Source organism: Heterostelium album (assembly GCF_000004825.1).
Source record: "Heterostelium album PN500 unplaced genomic scaffold PPL_scaffold9, whole genome shotgun sequence".
Lineage (NCBI taxonomy): Eukaryota > Evosea > Eumycetozoa > Acytosteliales > Acytosteliaceae > Heterostelium > Heterostelium album.
The window spans coordinates 1,892,715-1,910,728 of NW_008805071.1; the positions used below are offsets into that span (position 1 = coordinate 1,892,715).

Here is an 18,014-nt window from a genome sequence, read left to right on the forward strand (position 1 = left end):
CCCGAACCAAACTATTAAATTAATTAAAATGAATCCACATGTGACCATCCATGAATGAACAGGTAAAGTTAGAAAAAAAAAACACATACATATATTAATATATATAATATAATTTACACAACCACAACTAATTCAATAACACACTGTTTAATTATTTCTTTTATCCACTAATTTTTTAAATTTTAACTTTTTGAGACCAAATAATATACCAAATGAGGATAGGTATTATATTTAAGTTAATTTTTTGTTGCAAATAACATGCAAATAAACAAATATTTATTTTTTATTATATGTTGTTTTATTATTTCAAGTGTGTGGTGTGTGTATGTGTGAGATCGTCTTCCGATTTCATTGAGTAAAAATTCATCATTGTAAGTATTTGTTACCAACATTGAGTGTTACCCACATACCACAACAACACAGTTTGTTTTTAAAGATGTACTATTAAAATAATTGAAACGACAGACAATCCAATTCACTACTTAAATTTAAATGATGATGTTTTTTAATATGTTGTTATAAATGATGTTTTTTATCTATAGATTGTCATATGAATTGCTCTATTTAATATATTTAAAGTTTTAACTAACGCTGCTTATAGGTGTTTTTTGCTGTAAGGTACATTTATAGTAATAGACAAACAAATGAAAAGTTACACTTACACTTAATATGGGTGTGGGTCCATGAGTATACTTTAGTTCTACGCCATTGTCTCCTTTCAAAACAGCGACATTATGTTGCAATTTATTTAAGATACTGGTAACCCAATAAAGCATAGACAAGCCTCCATCCTATCTTCAATTTGGATTTTTAAAAATAAGTAGTTCTTAAGTTATCATTAACCACTAAATAGTATTATTATTATATCTATTATATGATTCAAATGGAATGATGAATCCTAACATTATTATTACTAATCATTTAATTTGATAAATTATTATTAATATATGTATGAAGGAATGATCAAATTTATTTTTGAATGATCAATCAAATTTTTTATTTTTTATTTTTTTATTTTTTGATCATACATTTTCATATTTTATAATAATGTAAATGTTAATAGATAGAGAGTGAATGTGTGTGGTATTATTACATAATAATTAATAATTGTATTTTATTTTTATTTTTTTCTTATTAATATATATTATTTTTTTATAATGGTTTTGCAAGTTCGTTGAATTCCAAATTTTCGACAAGTGCTCTATCCAGTTTGTCGTCTTTATTATGGAAAGGAATGACTTTACCTGTTTTAGAGTAACCCATAGATATATACCAGTTGAGCAGTTCGTCACGAATGGAGATGACGTGCATTACTGCACTGTTTAGACCCCATGTATTCTTGATGTAGTTCTCTGCAATCTTGAACAAGACACCACCGATTCCGCTGCTCTGTAGCGATGGATCTACACCAAACATTCCAATCATTCCACTGGTATCCTCTAGAGTATCTCTCTCGATTTTAATGGTACCAACGATTCTTCTCTGTTGTTGTTGTTCACCTTGATTCTGATCGACTGGCTCGGCGCCGTTCTCTTCTTCGACCAACTCAACCAAGACTATTGTCTTTAAAAGTGGATCTGTAAGCAACTCTTTGGTGAGGGCAGCTTCATTGATACGTTGTCCTTTGACCAAGTGTTTCTCTGTTGTCCATGGATTGGCACCTTCTTTACCACGGTATGCCCAATTGATAATACGAGTTAGATCATCGATATCTTTAGATTCTGCACGTCTGGCATAGAGTTTAACACCTTTCTTGGTTTCAACAATAGTATCTAATAGATTCATATTAAATCGTTATATTTTAATATTACAAGATATAATAATTATATATAAAATAAAAATAAAAAGTTAATCTTTGAATTAATTAAAGTCGCAAGGACCATCCATCAATCAAAAAACGTTCGCATTATTAATTTTATTTTTCTTGGATTTTTTTCAGTTTTTTTTCTAACGGAATACTTTTGAATGATTCCAAAAGAACTCAGAGGCATTCTTCATTTTAAATATTATTTTATTTTATTTTTTGACATTCTACTTTATTAATAGAATTACAGAACAATACCTAAAGAATCTTCAAAAGAAAATATTAAACTCATAAACAATTATAGAATAAATAATATCATATTTTCAAACAAATTTCAAAAGTACATTTTATTTACAATAGATGTTTTGATTTACAAAGATTAAATTAAAAATCAATGTAAATATAGAATTTGATGATTAATACAGCAAATTTGATTACAAGTCAACATTAACATTGGCATAGATATTGATACCAAGGATATTAGCACAGAGGAGAACATGCACATCAACATCATTTCCAGGATTACAAGCAACACTGTTCAGTGATTGAGTTGAATTGACACCTGAAACACCTCCGATTTGACTCTTGATCATTGAGTTGTTTTGAACTGATCCGAGTTTAGTGATTGATGCTATTTTTAAATAATTAATCAAATTTGTTAGTGTTTCAACTTTATATTAAAATCTTTGGGTTTTTAAAACATACAAATTAAAGTCATTTTTGTTTTCTTTTAAAAATATATATATATTATATTATATTATATTGTTGTTGTTGTTTTTGTTGTTTGATGATTTATAAATGATTGTTTCATCAACTATTTATAGTTTTAACAAATACAGTCAAGACCAAATGAAATAAATACTCTTTTCATTCGTTAATCGATAAAAATATATTCTGTGAATATAATAAAACTAAATATATCTTTTATCTCTTAATAAAACAACTGAATATTTAAATAGCCATCATAAGATTGAATATCATGTTATTGGACAATAAAAATAAGATAAGTAAGTGAGTTAAGTTGCTTTGATCATTATTTTATTTTAAATAATTTAAAGTTTTACTTTGGATCATATAGAATCACTTTTAAAATTTTATTATATTCCAACATTTTTATAAAAACATCATTAAATTGTTTAACCACTCCAATTACAACTTCCTTTTTTGATTGATTTTGATATTATTGATCGTGTTTATGTCAAAAGATTGATAAAAAATATAAATAAATCTTATTTTTGTCTTTAAATTAGATATTTATTGATTAAAGGTTTTATAAACATCAATTTTAATACTTTTTTTGGTTGACTTTAACAACAATTACTGGAAAATGAATAAAATTTGGTCAATTTCATTCAATGTGCAAAAACACCAGATAGATCAACAAGTAATTTAACAAATGAAAAAGTATACTTTTTAAGCTGTAATTTGAGTAAAAAGACTATACGCAAAAATTAGAAATTATCTTAGGCTGTAATTTGAGTAAAAATAATTATTTTTTTTATAATCTTTGATTGTCTATTCTAAAATATCTTTTAATTTAATGAACTAAAGTCGTAGTCGAATATAAATAAATTAAATAAAATCATAGTTGTAAAGTTCATTAGAAAAAAAAAAAAGATATCATATGATAGAACCCCTAAAATTTTTTGGAAAATTAGATATTTACATATTTTTTCCTTTTTTGGTTTTTCATTTGGCAATAATAAAATTTTTTATTTTTTTATATTTTCTTTGCTGTAAAAGCCGAAGAATATAGAACACGCACTTCAATATAAGCATAAAAATAAACTACTCTTAATCTTCACTACTATAATCAATATATATCTTTTGTTTTTTTATTATTTATTTAATAATTATTTATTTAAAATAAAAATAAATAAAAAAAAACAGTAAACCGATGATTGCTAAAACAATAATAAGCGAAGCAACATCGTTTGTTAGTGGTGGTGCTGCGGACGATGATGAAATAGAGGAAAAGGAGATGCTCATTCTCAATCAAGAGAATGACCACAGTACGAATAATAACACAGATACCGAGAACGAAGATGAAGACGACACCGACGAAGACCATTCAACGATACATAGTAATAGTATTCGTCATAGTAAGAGCACAAGTAACAACAGTCTAAAGTTAAAGACAATATCAGAGGTATTACCAGATAGTATACTATTAACAAAAGATAAATTAGATGTTAGTGATGATAATGGTAAAAATCTAAATAAAAAATATAATATTGTTGTTGCGTTATTTACTAATTCATAACTATTTAATATCGAAAAACAATAGTTAAACAAAGAATTATACAAAAACTACAGAATCAATCACATGATGAACAATGTGATGATAAACACGATGAACAATATAAATTATCGAATTACGAAGAGATTCCACCCTATCTTCAAGGCAATGAATTCATTCAAACCGGTTACAGAGTTAATTTTTCATATAGACTATGTTTTCTAAGTATTTTTAGATTACATAATGAAACTTTAAATATTTGGACACGTATATTATCTTTAATACTTTTATTATATAACTAAAAGTATATAAATATATTAATATTTTTTATTTATTTATTTATTCTCTTTTTTATAGATTTACTTGCAACTATATTATTCTTTATTTTGATGATAGTAACCAGTACTAGTATTCTGGAGAATCCTCAACCAATCGATAAATTCATTTTCACAGTGTTCTTTATATGTGCACAAGCACAGATGGCATTCTCTACGATTTTCCATACATTCTGTAGTGTATCAAGTAAATCGTATACCTGGTTTGCCAGATTAGATTATTGTGGTATCAGTTTAATGATTGTAGGATCTCACTATCCACCACTTTATTATTTATTAAAATGTCATCAACGTATGTATTTAAAAACAATACTTTTGACAAATTAAGTTTGTAATTTGTAGTTGAATACATGTATTAATTTAACAAAATATTTTTTAATATAGCATTTGCAATTGTATATATTTCAGGTATTACATTCTTGGGTGTAGTTGGCATTGCCGTAAGTATGGCACCATTTTTCCAGTCATACAGATTCCGAACATTCAGAGCGGTTTTCTTTATTATCTTTGGTCTATTTATTGTTGTCCCATTGCCACATATTGTTGTACTCGAGAGCTTCTCGTATGCATGGCCGATACTCTGGAGATTGGCAGTGATGGGCTCAATATATATCATGGGTGCTACAATCTATGCTTCGCGATGTCCAGAGTGTTGTGCACCTGGCAAGTTTGACACTGGTTGGAGCAGTCATCCAATCTGGCATCTATTCACAATCGTCGCTGCACTTGTCCAATTCTACAACTGTATATACGCATACAAAAACTATGGTAATAGATGCTAAAGCACTCTATAACCTCATTCAAATAGCAACATTGAAAAATTAAAAAAAGACCTATAACAAAACAAAAAACAACAATTAATTACAATGATAAATAGGATTTATTTATTTAGATTATTTAATTGACCATTTTTCAATGGTAAAGGTTAACAATTGTTGCTTTACGAATATGTTGTTTCTATTTTCGTTAGTTTACAATACAGTGGCACCAATTTTGATACCCAAAATACCTAATACGGTTGCGAGTATATTCAAATCAACAAGTGATTGATTTGAGTTGGATGATTGACCAGTCAAAGTGTTGTTACTGTTGCTCAGCATTATTTCATTTTTCAATGTTGTCTGATTGATTTGAGCAGATGATCCGAGTTTAGTGATGGAAGCTAAGATATTAGAAGGTTAATAAATTGATTTATTTTGTCTTTTTTATAAGAATTACTTACCAATTAAAGTCATTTTAGATAGTTTTGATTGTAAGTATTGTATATTTTTATATTTTACTTTATTTTGTTTGTTTAATGATATTGATGAAGACAAAAAAGTAAAGTATTTATAGTTTCTTTTAATTTACATTCAACATGATCTTAAGAACGGTGAAATCTTGTAGAATCTAGAATCTAGATCAACAAGTATCCTTTGGTTACAAGATATTGGTTATAATAGCATGTATGAATAGATTACCATACCTAACTAATGACTCTGATCCAATCATTTCAGTTAATGCCCTAGTATTAAATTTTTGATGTTAAATGATCATAAATTAAGTTACTTTTCAAATATTAAAGTATTGGTTATCAATCTGATTTAATATTTAACAACATTGATACTAAGCTGAAGTAGTTGTATTACTGATAGATTAAGGGTAAATAGATGTACACTTGATTGAAATGTATTAACACACAATTTAGAGTGGGTTATATAATTTCCTTTTTAAAAAAAGTGTCATCATTTTGAGAAATCTGTGTGTATGTATCAGTGTCCCATTCAATCACAATTCTATACGTATCATAGTCTATTGAAATCTAATCAATATCTTTGATCATATCTAACATATCATTTCACCGATATCAAATCCAATAAAATCTAACTAGCACATTTCAAACAGATTTTGACCAAGAATCATGAAACTTAATCTCTTTTAGGAAATAAACAACTGATATTACCCTTAGATATTAATTATTTGAAAGTACTGGTCTTTTAAATAATTTTACAAATTAACTTAATATATTTTAATAAAAATATTTAATACTAGGTTATCTGAATTCTATAAAAGCCATCTTTTATCTATTTTGATAAGCATAAAATTAATAATTTATTAGTTAATAAATCTAAAACAAAATTCTAAAATGACTTTAATTTGTAAGGAAAAATAAACTTTTTAAAATCCACAGAATGATATAATAACTTTTTTTTCTTTTTATTATTAAAAAGCTTCCATCACAAAACTTGGTTCTTCCGTTCAATCCAATCAATCTTTCAAGAATGAATTGATGATGGCAGGAATCAATGGTAACAGTTCAATTGGACAAACTTCAAACTCAACTGAATCACTTATCAATTTGAACATTCTAGCTAATGTTCTAGGTATTTTGGGAATTAAAGTGTGTGCCTCTGTATTGTAAACCAAAAAACCACTATAAATAATATCTTACCAATGTAATTGGTCAAAAAAATAAATTCTTGTATTTTTTCAAATTTATAAACAATTAAATAAATATTTTACGATTTTAGAGTAAATAATCTTTTAAACTCTAAAATAATATAAGTTTAACTTTACTTTGTTGAAATTATTTTCAAAAACATTATAAAGTTTTAATTTCCCGATAGTGAATAAATATAATTGATATAAGATTTATTTATTAAGAATTTTCAATCTTTTGACATAAACACGATCAATAATGTCAAAATCAATCAAAAAAGGAAGTTGTAATTAGAGTGGTTAAATAATTTAATGATGTTTTTATAAAAATGTTGGAATATAATAAAATTTTAAAAGTGATTTTATATGATCCAAAGTAAAACTTTAAATTATTTAAATTAAAATAATGATCAAAGCAACTTAACTCACTTACTTATCTTATTTTTATTGTCCAATAACATGATATTCAATCTTATGATGGCTATTTAAATATTCAGTTGTTTTATTAAGAGATAAAAGATATATTTAGTTTTATTATATTCACAGAATATATTTTTATCGATTAACGAATGAAAAGAGTATTTATTTCATTTGGTCTGGACTGTATTTGTTAAAACTATAAATAGTTGATGAAACAATCATTTATAAATCATCAAACAACAAAAACAACAGTTTAATATAATATAATATATTTTTATAAGTAAACAAAAATGACTTTAATTTGTATGTTTTAAAAACCTAAAGATTTTAATATAAAGTTGAAATACTAACAAATTTGATTAATTATTTAAAAATAGCATCAATCACTAAACTCGGATCAGTTCAAAACAACTCAATGATCAAGAGTCAAATCGGAGGTGTTTCAGGTGTCAATTCAACTCAATCACTGAACAGTGTTGCTTGTAATCCTGGAAATGATGTTGACGTGCATGTTCTCCTCTGTGCTAATATCCTTGGTATCAATATCTATGCCAATGTTAATGTTGACTTGTAATCAAATTTGCTGTATTAATCATCAAATTCTTTTATTCATTATTGATTTGTAATTTCAATCAAAGATAGATAAAAACACAAACTATTGTAAATAAAAATGTACAATTTGTAAATTTTGATCATAATCGCGATGTTAATGATAATTGATTGTATTTTATATTATTTAATTGAATTCAACTACCATGTTTCAGTTGTATAACGTTTATCTTTTTCTAATTTAACCAAATAATCGTTTGCTAATTGATCCAAGTCTTTGGTGTCGCCGCCACTCTCATTCGACGTGTAGAATCCGGACGAAACCATTCCCTCTTTGATGATTGTCAGCAACTGTTGTCTTACATCTTTAGGCATTCGACCAGACGAACCCGATATATAAAAGCATGCGCCATCCTCGAGTAGTCTCCAAATCAATTGTGAATCCAACTTCATCAAATCCTGTACGTAGTGTTTCCTATCTTGTTGTTCTCGTGAGAAGCAAACTGACAGCTTTGTAAGATGACCTACATCTCTGTAATGCTCGAACTCCTCCTGATACAAATAATCCATCTCTGAATATCTATTGCCAAAATAAAAGAGTGAATCACCAATTTTTGATTGTCGTTTTGCTTGTTGTTGCTCTGCTTGTAGTTGTGATAGTTTAAAATCTCTCTCCTGTATGAATGATCTGAAGATGGCACAACCAGTACCTGGACCAACCATAATCAGAGGAGTGGCAAGAGAACTTGGCGGTTTAGCACCACTCGCTTTAATATACATTAGAATCTCAGTACCACACTCCATGGTTTGGAACCAACGCGAGCACAAACCCATTCTCGTCAGCTTTCTAAGTGGAGTGGTATACTTGACGAGACCAACCGTAACATGAACACAATTGGGATGTACAAGAGGTGATGATGATATTGAAAAAGGTCTTGCTTTAATTGGTGATATCAAGTCAAATAGATAGTCGAGTGGTATCGCTCCACACTTGAACTCCTTAATAACATCGATATAGTTTCTTAATTCTTTTTGATTATATATTCTTAGATCATCCTAAACAAATACAAATAGACATTAATATTTAACAATAATAATAATCAATTATAAAAGTATTCAAGTATTTAAAATACTTACTTGACCTTCAGATGAAGAGAAATATTGTAATCTCTCCTTGTGACTTTCCTCTGTAACAAAGAACTGTAATAATTCGAAAAAGTATCGTTTCGGTGATCCTGAAATATCGAAATAACAAGTTAACAACTCTCGCACACTAACAGGATATCTAATATTCAAAGGTTTTTGTGTTGTATCGCTATTTCTTGGTTGTATATCATAAATCAACAGATCCTGATCTAATTCTAAATAATTAATAAGTTCATCAACAAGTGATGCTGAGTTCTTAGGTAGTATATAAGCAACATCTCCTGAATTATATCTATATATATATAATCAAATTTTAATATAAATTAATTAATTATACTTAATTGATATCAACATATAAATAAGTTTTTAGATACTTTACTTTAAATCTGTATTATGTATATCAATTTCTAAATGTCTAACATCTTGTGTCCACTCATTATTAGTTATTCTTTTATTCTTTATTAATATTGTTGATTTATATTGTTGTTGTTGTTGTTGTTGATTGTTATTTGTTGTTGTAATATCACCACCATCATCATTATATTTAATAATATATTTAGATGGTTGTCTAAGTTATAATAATAAATTATGTTAATACACTAAGTAGTTAGTTATTAAATGATATTAACCTAAAGATAACTATAGTTCTTACAATTTCAATCTATCTATTGGTGTAAATGATGGATCTATTGGATAGATTGTTGTTAGTTGATCGATGATTTCTTTTGTCCATTTTTCGACTTCGTAGTCGATACCGAGATCGTGTTGGTCATCGGCATCACCTCTGCGAACAAGTTGGTGTGCACCCAGTGACAATAGTCTTTGGTTGAGTTTCTTTGATGCGAAATTGAAGGTGGTGTACGATGAATCACCAAGTCCGAGTACTGCAAACTTCAAGCCAGCGAGTGCGTTCGAAGGCAAACTTCTTATTAACAAGAAACTCCAGAACGTCTTCATCGTATCAGGTACATCACCATGACCCTGTGTAGACACAACAAACACTACCGATTTCTCATTGGGCAACAAACTCTTGAAATCATAATTTTCGATATCAACAACCGAGTTGGCCAGACCAATTTGATTGTAAATCTCTCTTGACAATCTCTCTGCTACCTCTTGTGCACTTCCACTTTGAGTTGCATAGATTATCTTTAACTTATTACTATTAGTCATTATCTATCTATCTAATCTTTATCCAAAGGAAAAAAATAAATATGAAAATACATAATCATCATATGATGAGTTAATTAAAAATCTCATTTTGGAATAAAGAATTCCATGTGCCAACAAATTATAGCGTTTTTTGCCAAACAATGAATTCTTTTATTCGATAATTTGAAAATTAAATAAAATTATTATTATTATTGTGTTATTCTAATATCGCACACAAACCAGCAAAAGCAGTTTTTCTCTCTTTAATTGTATTTAATATATACCATTTGTTCTTATTAACCAAATAACAATAAGTAACTTTATCAACGAAAAAGTAGATCTTTGCAGATTTAGTGTGTAGTCTATTGATTTGAATAAATGCATCGTGTTGTTCATTATAATTGTTATTATTATTGTTGTTGTTGTTGTTGTTGTTGTTTTCGTTGTTATTATTATTATTGTTTATCTCTTCTTCAAAGTGCTTATTGTTAACAATGTAGATCATTGGATAGACATTTGCATGCGTTTCAAAAGGTGGTGATTTTAGAGCTTCTCGGTGTAAAGTGTGAATATTCACCTTGAAGAAATTGCTATGTCTATCCAAAACATAGAGGTTTTCATAGCCATCGTAACAATTTGCTATAACGACACCATCGAAATCCAGATTGGAAAGATGTTTCTCTACTACGCGACTCTCGATGTTGAATCTATACATATTTTTAGCACTACCTCCAGAGGTGTCTCTGCCACATCCGATGTAAATGTAACCATCGTTCATAAAGCAGATTGTATTGTAAAGATGTTCGGTCATATCGGTTACATGTTCGAACTCACCGGTTTCAATATCCATTCTGTCGATACGTCTGAGGTACTTTCGTTGATATTGTCCGCCAATCAAATAGATATAACGATTGTTGTCAAAGACGGCTGCTGTTCCCAGACCTATAGCCTGATCGGGAACCTCAACGTCGAAAAGCTCTTCCGTTGGAATATGAAATTTATAGTAGGTATTGGAATCCATCGTTCCACCGAATATATAGATATCGTCGCGCACCTGACATACAGAGGGTGCCACACAACCAAAATTAATATCGACATTCTTGTATGTAGTCCACTGATGCATATTTAAATCGAAAAACTCTATTCCCTCTTCGGAACATACTAATAATCTGTTTGCTATGACAGATTTATACTGGGTTGTCTCCAATTCCACCATTTCATACATATCCATCAGACTCTGTTTATATTGCTCCAATTCAACAAAGTAAATGTCGAAATAGAATGGTGGACTCAATAACTTGCTTTGACATTCGTCATTATATTTCTTGAGAAGGCTCAATACTAGTAGTGGGTCGTTCGAGTCATCTCTCTCGTTATCCCGGAAAACACCAGAACTGTTGTTGGAAATAAATGAATAGACATTACTGTTGGTCTCTTCTTCTGGATGGCTATTTTTCTCTAGTTCGTAAAATGGACTCGGTAGTGGGTCGATTTGTGGGGTAGAGACTGATTCTGATAGTTCACTATCACTGTCATCGAAAGTAGAAACCATATTATGAAAGGATATATCCGTAGATTCCGACATAGTTAGCGATCTTTCATGGATTGGTGTGTAGGAACCAAATGACTGGTGATTGTTTGATGATGGTTGAAAAGAAGTTGGAAATGTCATGCTTGATCCATTGTTTGAAAGTTCAGAGAAATAGATTATTTTATGTAGTATTTTCATTCTCTCTAAACAACTTTCCAATAAGATATTCGTTTTCTCCCTTTGCACCTCTATAGGTTTTAAGAGTTTCCTTTCCTCGGTTTGAAGAAAACTATGAAGCTCCTCTATATATGATCTGACAGAACCATCCAAATAGTTGAAGTGTTGCAATTTTCGATAGCTTTTACGATAGATATTGTGAATATTTTCCAATTCCATTCGCATATTACCGATTTCATCAAAGACAGAATCTGAATGTAAATAGGAACTAAAATCGGTACAATTAGGGTGTTTGGGAACACAATAAGCACAGACCAATGTATTACACCCTTTGCACAGAAACATGACAATATTCTTGTCATGGTATGGACACTTTGGAGTATAATCTACCATTTTTAAATATTAAAAAAAAATTTAATAACTTTCTATAAATAATTAATTTTATAAATAAATAAATAATTTGCAGTGATACTGATGAATACAAGTTCAAATAATAAAAATTTGGGATCTATCGATTTATTTATTTATCACCAACCAACCATATGTTACAAATAAAAATTATATATTTAATAGTGTTATTGTAAAATTGTCTCTCTTCAAACCCATATTTGTAATTTAAGGTGGTCAACTCTTTCAAACTGTGTTAAATCACACTTCATATAAGTTTGTTTGCAGTGTTATTTGTAGGTGTGTTAATAAACGAGGAGCTACAAAACTTAAATATTTCATTTTGGTGATTGGATTGTGTTTCGATTTACATAATAATTAATATATTCTTTTTTTTTTATATTTGTTTTTGTTAATTTAATTAATTTTACAATTTTATTTGTTGTTAATTAAAATGTGATAAATAGTGTTTTATCAATTAAAATTTTAATTCTCGTAAACTGGTTGAATTGAATTCCACTCGGCAAATTCGTTCTCCTTGAACCAAAGCTTGATCTCATGTTGTGCACTCTCTGGACCGTCTATTATAATTTATCAAAAAAATTGGTATTAATTTTAATTATATTTTAAAATGTATAATGGTGTCTTCTTACCTGAACCGTGGACAATGTTACGACCGACTTCGACACACAAATCACCACGAATGGATCCTGGTAATGATTGAGCTGGGTCAGTGGCACCAACTAAAGAACGACCACCCTTGATAACACCTTTACCTTCCCAAACCATCTATAAACAATGTTAATTAGTATTTATAATTTAAAGCTATAACTACCTGTTACTTCTAATAATGATATAAAAACATACAGCAACGATAGCACCAGAGGAGAAGAACTTGACGAGACCATTGAAGAATGGCTTTGAGCTCAAGTCAGCATAGTGAGCCTCAGCTTGTTCCTTGGTTGGGTGCAAAATCTTGATGGCAACCAACTTGTATCCCTTTCTCTCGAATCTGTGGATAATCTCACCAATCAAACCACGGGCAGTACCATCTGGCTTGATAGCAATGAAGGTTCTCTCATTCTTGGTACCTGGAACACCTTGGAATGGAGTCTATAAAGATAAAAAGAAAAAAAGTAATTTATTTATAAATTATTAGATTCATATTTATAAATAACGAAACTAAAAGCTGTAATATGTTATTTACCTTATCGGCACAGTTGGCAATACCAAAAGCGGCGGCAGTGGTCAAAGCAACACCGGTGGCAGCATACTTTAAGAAACGAGCGGTGTTTGATGATTGTTGAGTGTTGAACTGTTTTGAGGCAGTGGAGAAAGTTCTGGTGGCAGTGAAAGCTGCAGCAGTTCTTGGAATAACTCTAGAGAATCTTGAGAACATTTTTATATGTATGAATTTTAAAAAATGATTTGATTTAATATTCCCACACTGAAATGATCAGGTGCTGAATTTCAAAACATTTTGTAACGTTGAAAAAAATGTGTTTTTATTCATGAATAAAAAAAAAAAAAACACCCACACTTTTGAACATCACCCACTTTTGCAAATGTTCATTTTACAAAGTTTTTAAAATTATAGTGCCCAATAGAGTGATTTTAGTGAAAAAGAATTTGAATTAGAACAAACTCTTAAAAGATATTGTTGTACCGTCGACTATATTCCTCAGGTGTAATTGTTACTAATTCTCATAATAACACAATGAGTTCTCAATCCCTGACAGATTATCTTGAAAATATTAATAATATTTATTTATTATCTTGATGATATTATTAATATTTATTTTTTCTATTACTATTTTTGTGTAAATCGATTTATTCGTTTTTGACACAGTAGAAGGTTGGACATTGTCCGCCTGTCGAAACGCTTGTTTCATTTGGTGCACAGCTGACAACAATACCGATTCTTGGACATGGAACGCAATGTGGAATCTCACAGTCTCCAACCTTTTTGAAGGCAAGACGGGTACCTACTTGACAGACTGGGATGAACTAATATTGTTTAAAAATAATGTTTAATAATTTTAAAGCAATCAAACTTATTTTTTTATAATTAATGTTCATACCTGAGGGCATTCAGTAGCGGAAACAGTGGTGAAAACCAACAAGAGGGCAATTAAAGCGAGGGTAATGGTGGCAATGTTAATCTTCATTTCTTTATATTGAGAGTTAGATAGTTAATTATTACTATTTAATAAATATTTATTCTATTTGTTTGTTTGTTTGTGGTTTGATACAAACTATTAACTAATTGATCGACTATTTATAATCATTCTAAATCTTATGTTGTAATTTTAAATAATAATTATTATTCTAAAAACTATATTGTTTAAAAGTATATAAATAAAAGGTGAGATTCTTACTTTAATACCAAATAACTATTGGGGAAGGTCTAAAACTAGTTTTTTTTTTTTTGAATGATTCAAATAATTTTAAAAAACGAATACTCTAAAAGAGACTTTCAATATAAGAAAGTAAGATACTTTGTTTTAAGTAATAAGTCAGTAAACATTTTTAAAACCATTAATTTGAGATTCTGCAAAGCAACCAATCAATTTAAACAACAATTTTCTCAACTTTCAAACCCCGTCAAAAACCAAATTTGCGAAAAGGTAGTTTCAGAGCTCAGTGAATTTGAAAACCACAACTTGACATCGGTGATTAACTAATTTTAATAATATTGGTACAAGGTGATGAAAATCATCACCTATGTTTTTTGACCACTTTATCAATCTATTATCAAAATATATCACAATTATTTGTATGATATGATTAATACTTTTTTTTTTTTTTTGAACTATTTTTGTCTGATAACAAAATAGAAAAAAAATTTAATAATATTTGTAGATAATTCATAATAAGAGAAATGCTACCCACCACACCCACACTCAATTTTTTTTTTTTGAGTTAACAAACATTTAATTTTGATTATTTATTGAGCCTCTCTTAATATTAGTTTTTAATAGAAATAAATGAAATAAGGTTAGAAGAAACAGAAACAAGGGATCTACACTGGCGTGTTCCTCTAAAAGATCTCAAACTGTCCCTCTAGTCTCTTCACCAGATTCCGCACCAACTGTCTCAGCAATATCACCCGATACCGTACCAACTGTCCCTGCAGTGTCTTCACCAGATGCCACATCTACTCTAGATGAATGTGACATCCCTAAATTGCTTCAACAGCATCGATTGGGTGCCTTTGTATAATTCAAAAATTGAGAACAAGTTGGATTACCCAGTAATCGTTTTAGATCCAAAAACAAAGGAACCGTTTGACATTAAACTTGTCGACGCATTTGGTCCTGGTTAAAAAATATTTGGCAGGGCTGAAACTCTTATTTTCCCTTTGATGAAGCCAACCGAGGTCAAGGATTTGAAAGGAGCAGAAGTCATGGATATTCGCAATCCAAACCATTCATACCAAGTTAAAAGAATTGTCAGTATTCAGAATCTATCCCAAACTGACAATCTTATGCGATATTTAACCTACTCACAGATGGAAATACAAAGACTTTGTATGCCAAACCAGGACTACAAGAAAAAGCCATATCAAAATATATCATCGGACATGTGTATCAGCTAGAGCTTTTGGTTCTGTTCTTCAAGCAACAGAAAAATAGAGCCATCAACCCAATCGTCCGCGTATATCAATTTTTAGACTGTTTGATCCTATCTTTAAATTGTATCACAAACATCTAATTCTCAAGTATAATACCAAAACTGGCATGAAAGATTGGAATCCAACAGATGGAGTAAGAGAATACTAAGTCCAATAGGTCAAACTCCTTTATTAGAAAGCGAGTTGTAAATGCTTCATTTCAAATCAATTTAGTTACTGGTGCTGTTTATTTTAGTGCCAAATTTCAAGTGTCTAACATGCTCGCATCTTCGATCAGCGACGATTGTAAATCAGCCACTCTTTCTAAAAAATATCTTATATAAAAAAATAAATAAAATAAAATAAAATTAAATTAAATAAAAAATTGTTTGGTTTATGGTTACCAATTTTATTTCTTGTTATTTGATTGAACGGGTATTAGTTTGTTCGTTGATTATGTAGCATTGAGTTGTTCATCAAATAACTTTTAATGAAAAATGGTATAACTCATATTAATGATAGAAAATAATAAATTATAAATTAATTAATATTTGTTTTTGAAAAAAAAAAGATCAATTAATAAGTAAAAATAACAAATGATGGAAGAATATTAATTTATTGAAAAAAAAAAAGGCGTTGTATCATATTAAAAAAAGAAAAAAAATACACATCCCAATAATGATCTGGTGATTCATTTCGTTTATTAAAAAAAAAAAAAAGAAACATAATAAGAGAAATGCTACCTGCTTTAAAGCACATCAAAGTGTGGGAATACAATTTTTTTTTGTAATTTATTTCAATCTGATAGATAAAAAGAAAATAAAAAAAAACAAGAAAGAGTGGTTGGAAATTTACCAAGTAATTTGTGACAATATACGAGTTGAAGTATTATTATAAATGACTCTTAGTATAATAAATAAATAAGGTGGACGAATGAAATTATGAATATTTTTTTTTGTTACCTCAATATCGAGTGAATAAACTGAGGGTATATTAAATATATTAAATCTTCAATTTAGTTTGTTATTATTAATTAATAATAATATAATAATAAATCCCAAAATTTCAATAGTAAATTATACATTTGTTTTAGATTGGTTTTAGAAATTTTTTAATTTTAAAAGTAAATATGAAAACTGCATTTGTAACAGGTGGAACAGGATTTCTAGGTTCGCATGTCGTCGAACAGTTAATAAAGAAAGAATATATAGTTTGTGTTTTATATAGATCAGAAGAAAAAGCAAATAAACTAAAGAAAATTATTAGTTCTTCAATTGGAAGTCTGGATTTATTGAAATTCGTCAAAGGAGATGTAAATGATTACCAATCTTTGATGGAAGGAATTCCAGATTGTGATAATCTATTTGTTTTTCATTTGGCCTCAATAACTTTAACCAAAGATAGAGTAGCCCAAACCAAAGTGAATGTAGATGGAGTTTCCAATCTAATTGAAGTTAGTCTAAAGAAACAAGTTAAACGATTTATTTACACATCTTCAATAAGCACTTTTGTAAATGGAGCTAAATATGGATCGATACTAAGTGAGTCATCCAAACAATGTGGTCCACACAATGCATATGGATATGCCAGAACTAAATTCTTGGCAGAGGAATTGGTTAGAGATGCTGGAAAAAGAGGATTGGAATATGTGATACTAAACCCTGGATATATTATCGGTCGATATGATGAAGATAATATGGGCCGATTAACGAAACCTGAGTTTCAAAATCTTCTCCAGACAACAGGTAATGGTGGTGCAACCTTTGTGTCTGGAGAGGAATGTGCTCGTGTCCTTATCATAGCTGCAGAAAACGCTATTTCACCTGAAGGATCACAATATCTCTTGGGTGGAGTGTATTCGACTTGGAAAGATGTTGTCATTGCATTTAGAAGAGAATTGAACTTTCCAAACCCCGAAAATGTGAGAGTGCTACCTACTTTAGTACTCAGAGCAATTAGCAATCTATACAAAATTTGGAATTATTTCACTGGTAAAGAGATAATTGATGAAGAGATCAAAATGATAATTGAATCTTTTAGTGTCGATGATTCCAAAGCAGTAAAGGAATTGGGTTTTAACAATAAGATTCCAATTGAATGGATGATAAAAGATTGTGTAAATTGGTCAAAAAATGAAACACAAAAACAACAACAACAACAACAACAACAATAATAATAATAATAAAAAATGTCTTACTTTGCTTCTTATAATATTAATTATAGTTATTCCAAGTCATTGGTTG

General features: G+C 29.1%; 10 protein-coding genes across 10 annotated transcripts; 3 read left to right on the top strand and 7 right to left on the bottom strand.

Moving 5' to 3' along the window:
* Positions 1-1,152: 1,152 nt before the first annotated feature.
* PPL_09252 (uncharacterized protein) lies at positions 1,153-1,785 on the bottom strand (the record flags this gene model as incomplete). The annotated part of the gene is made up of 1 exon (XM_020580049.1): positions 1,153-1,785. The coding sequence occupies one exon, from the start codon at positions 1,783-1,785 to the stop codon at positions 1,153-1,155; it is 633 nt and encodes a 210-aa protein (XP_020429882.1).
* A 162-nt stretch (positions 1,786-1,947) lies between these two features.
* On the bottom strand, positions 1,948-2,522 carry PPL_09253 (uncharacterized protein; the record flags this gene model as incomplete). The annotated part of the gene is made up of 4 exons (XM_020580050.1): positions 1,948-1,992; positions 2,053-2,071; positions 2,243-2,435; positions 2,510-2,522. The coding sequence occupies 4 exons, from the start codon at positions 2,520-2,522 to the stop codon at positions 1,948-1,950; spliced, it is 270 nt and encodes an 89-aa protein (XP_020429883.1).
* A 1,179-nt stretch (positions 2,523-3,701) lies between these two features.
* PPL_09254 (hemolysin III family protein) lies at positions 3,702-5,203 on the top strand (the record flags this gene model as incomplete). Its single annotated transcript, XM_020580051.1, has 5 exons — positions 3,702-4,011; positions 4,092-4,310; positions 4,401-4,670; positions 4,763-5,122; positions 5,154-5,203. 5 exons carry the CDS (start codon positions 3,702-3,704, stop codon positions 5,201-5,203), a joined length of 1,209 nt encoding a protein of 402 aa, XP_020429884.1.
* A 146-nt stretch (positions 5,204-5,349) lies between these two features.
* PPL_09255 (uncharacterized protein) lies at positions 5,350-5,613 on the bottom strand (the record flags this gene model as incomplete). Its single annotated transcript, XM_020580052.1, has 2 exons — positions 5,350-5,540; positions 5,601-5,613. 2 exons carry the CDS (start codon positions 5,611-5,613, stop codon positions 5,350-5,352), a joined length of 204 nt encoding a protein of 67 aa, XP_020429885.1.
* Positions 5,614-6,503: 890 nt separating this feature from the next.
* Positions 6,504-7,790, top strand: PPL_09256 (uncharacterized protein; the record flags this gene model as incomplete). The annotated part of the gene is made up of 3 exons (XM_020580053.1): positions 6,504-6,516; positions 6,589-6,741; positions 7,594-7,790. 3 exons carry the CDS (start codon positions 6,504-6,506, stop codon positions 7,788-7,790), a joined length of 363 nt encoding a protein of 120 aa, XP_020429886.1.
* A 176-nt stretch (positions 7,791-7,966) lies between these two features.
* On the bottom strand, positions 7,967-10,084 carry redC (NADPH-dependent diflavin oxidoreductase 1; the record flags this gene model as incomplete). The annotated part of the gene is made up of 4 exons (XM_020580054.1): positions 7,967-8,821; positions 8,903-9,203; positions 9,291-9,479; positions 9,564-10,084. The coding sequence occupies 4 exons, from the start codon at positions 10,082-10,084 to the stop codon at positions 7,967-7,969; spliced, it is 1,866 nt and encodes a 621-aa protein (XP_020429887.1).
* A 196-nt stretch (positions 10,085-10,280) lies between these two features.
* Positions 10,281-12,164, bottom strand: PPL_09258 (uncharacterized protein; the record flags this gene model as incomplete). Its single annotated transcript, XM_020580055.1, has 1 exon — positions 10,281-12,164. The coding sequence occupies one exon, from the start codon at positions 12,162-12,164 to the stop codon at positions 10,281-10,283; it is 1,884 nt and encodes a 627-aa protein (XP_020429888.1).
* Positions 12,165-12,644: 480 nt separating this feature from the next.
* On the bottom strand, positions 12,645-13,557 carry ndkM (nucleoside diphosphate kinase; the record flags this gene model as incomplete). Its single annotated transcript, XM_020580056.1, has 4 exons — positions 12,645-12,739; positions 12,812-12,947; positions 13,026-13,271; positions 13,366-13,557. 4 exons carry the CDS (start codon positions 13,555-13,557, stop codon positions 12,645-12,647), a joined length of 669 nt encoding a protein of 222 aa, XP_020429889.1.
* A 431-nt stretch (positions 13,558-13,988) lies between these two features.
* PPL_09260 (uncharacterized protein) lies at positions 13,989-14,326 on the bottom strand (the record flags this gene model as incomplete). The annotated part of the gene is made up of 2 exons (XM_020580057.1): positions 13,989-14,165; positions 14,240-14,326. The coding sequence occupies 2 exons, from the start codon at positions 14,324-14,326 to the stop codon at positions 13,989-13,991; spliced, it is 264 nt and encodes an 87-aa protein (XP_020429890.1).
* Positions 14,327-14,590: 264 nt separating this feature from the next.
* On the top strand, positions 14,591-17,944 carry PPL_09261 (uncharacterized protein; the record flags this gene model as incomplete). Its single annotated transcript, XM_020580058.1, has 5 exons — positions 14,591-14,785; positions 15,156-15,374; positions 15,881-15,925; positions 15,972-16,077; positions 16,896-17,944. The coding sequence occupies 5 exons, from the start codon at positions 14,591-14,593 to the stop codon at positions 17,942-17,944; spliced, it is 1,614 nt and encodes a 537-aa protein (XP_020429891.1).
* Positions 17,945-18,014: the final 70 nt, after the last annotated feature.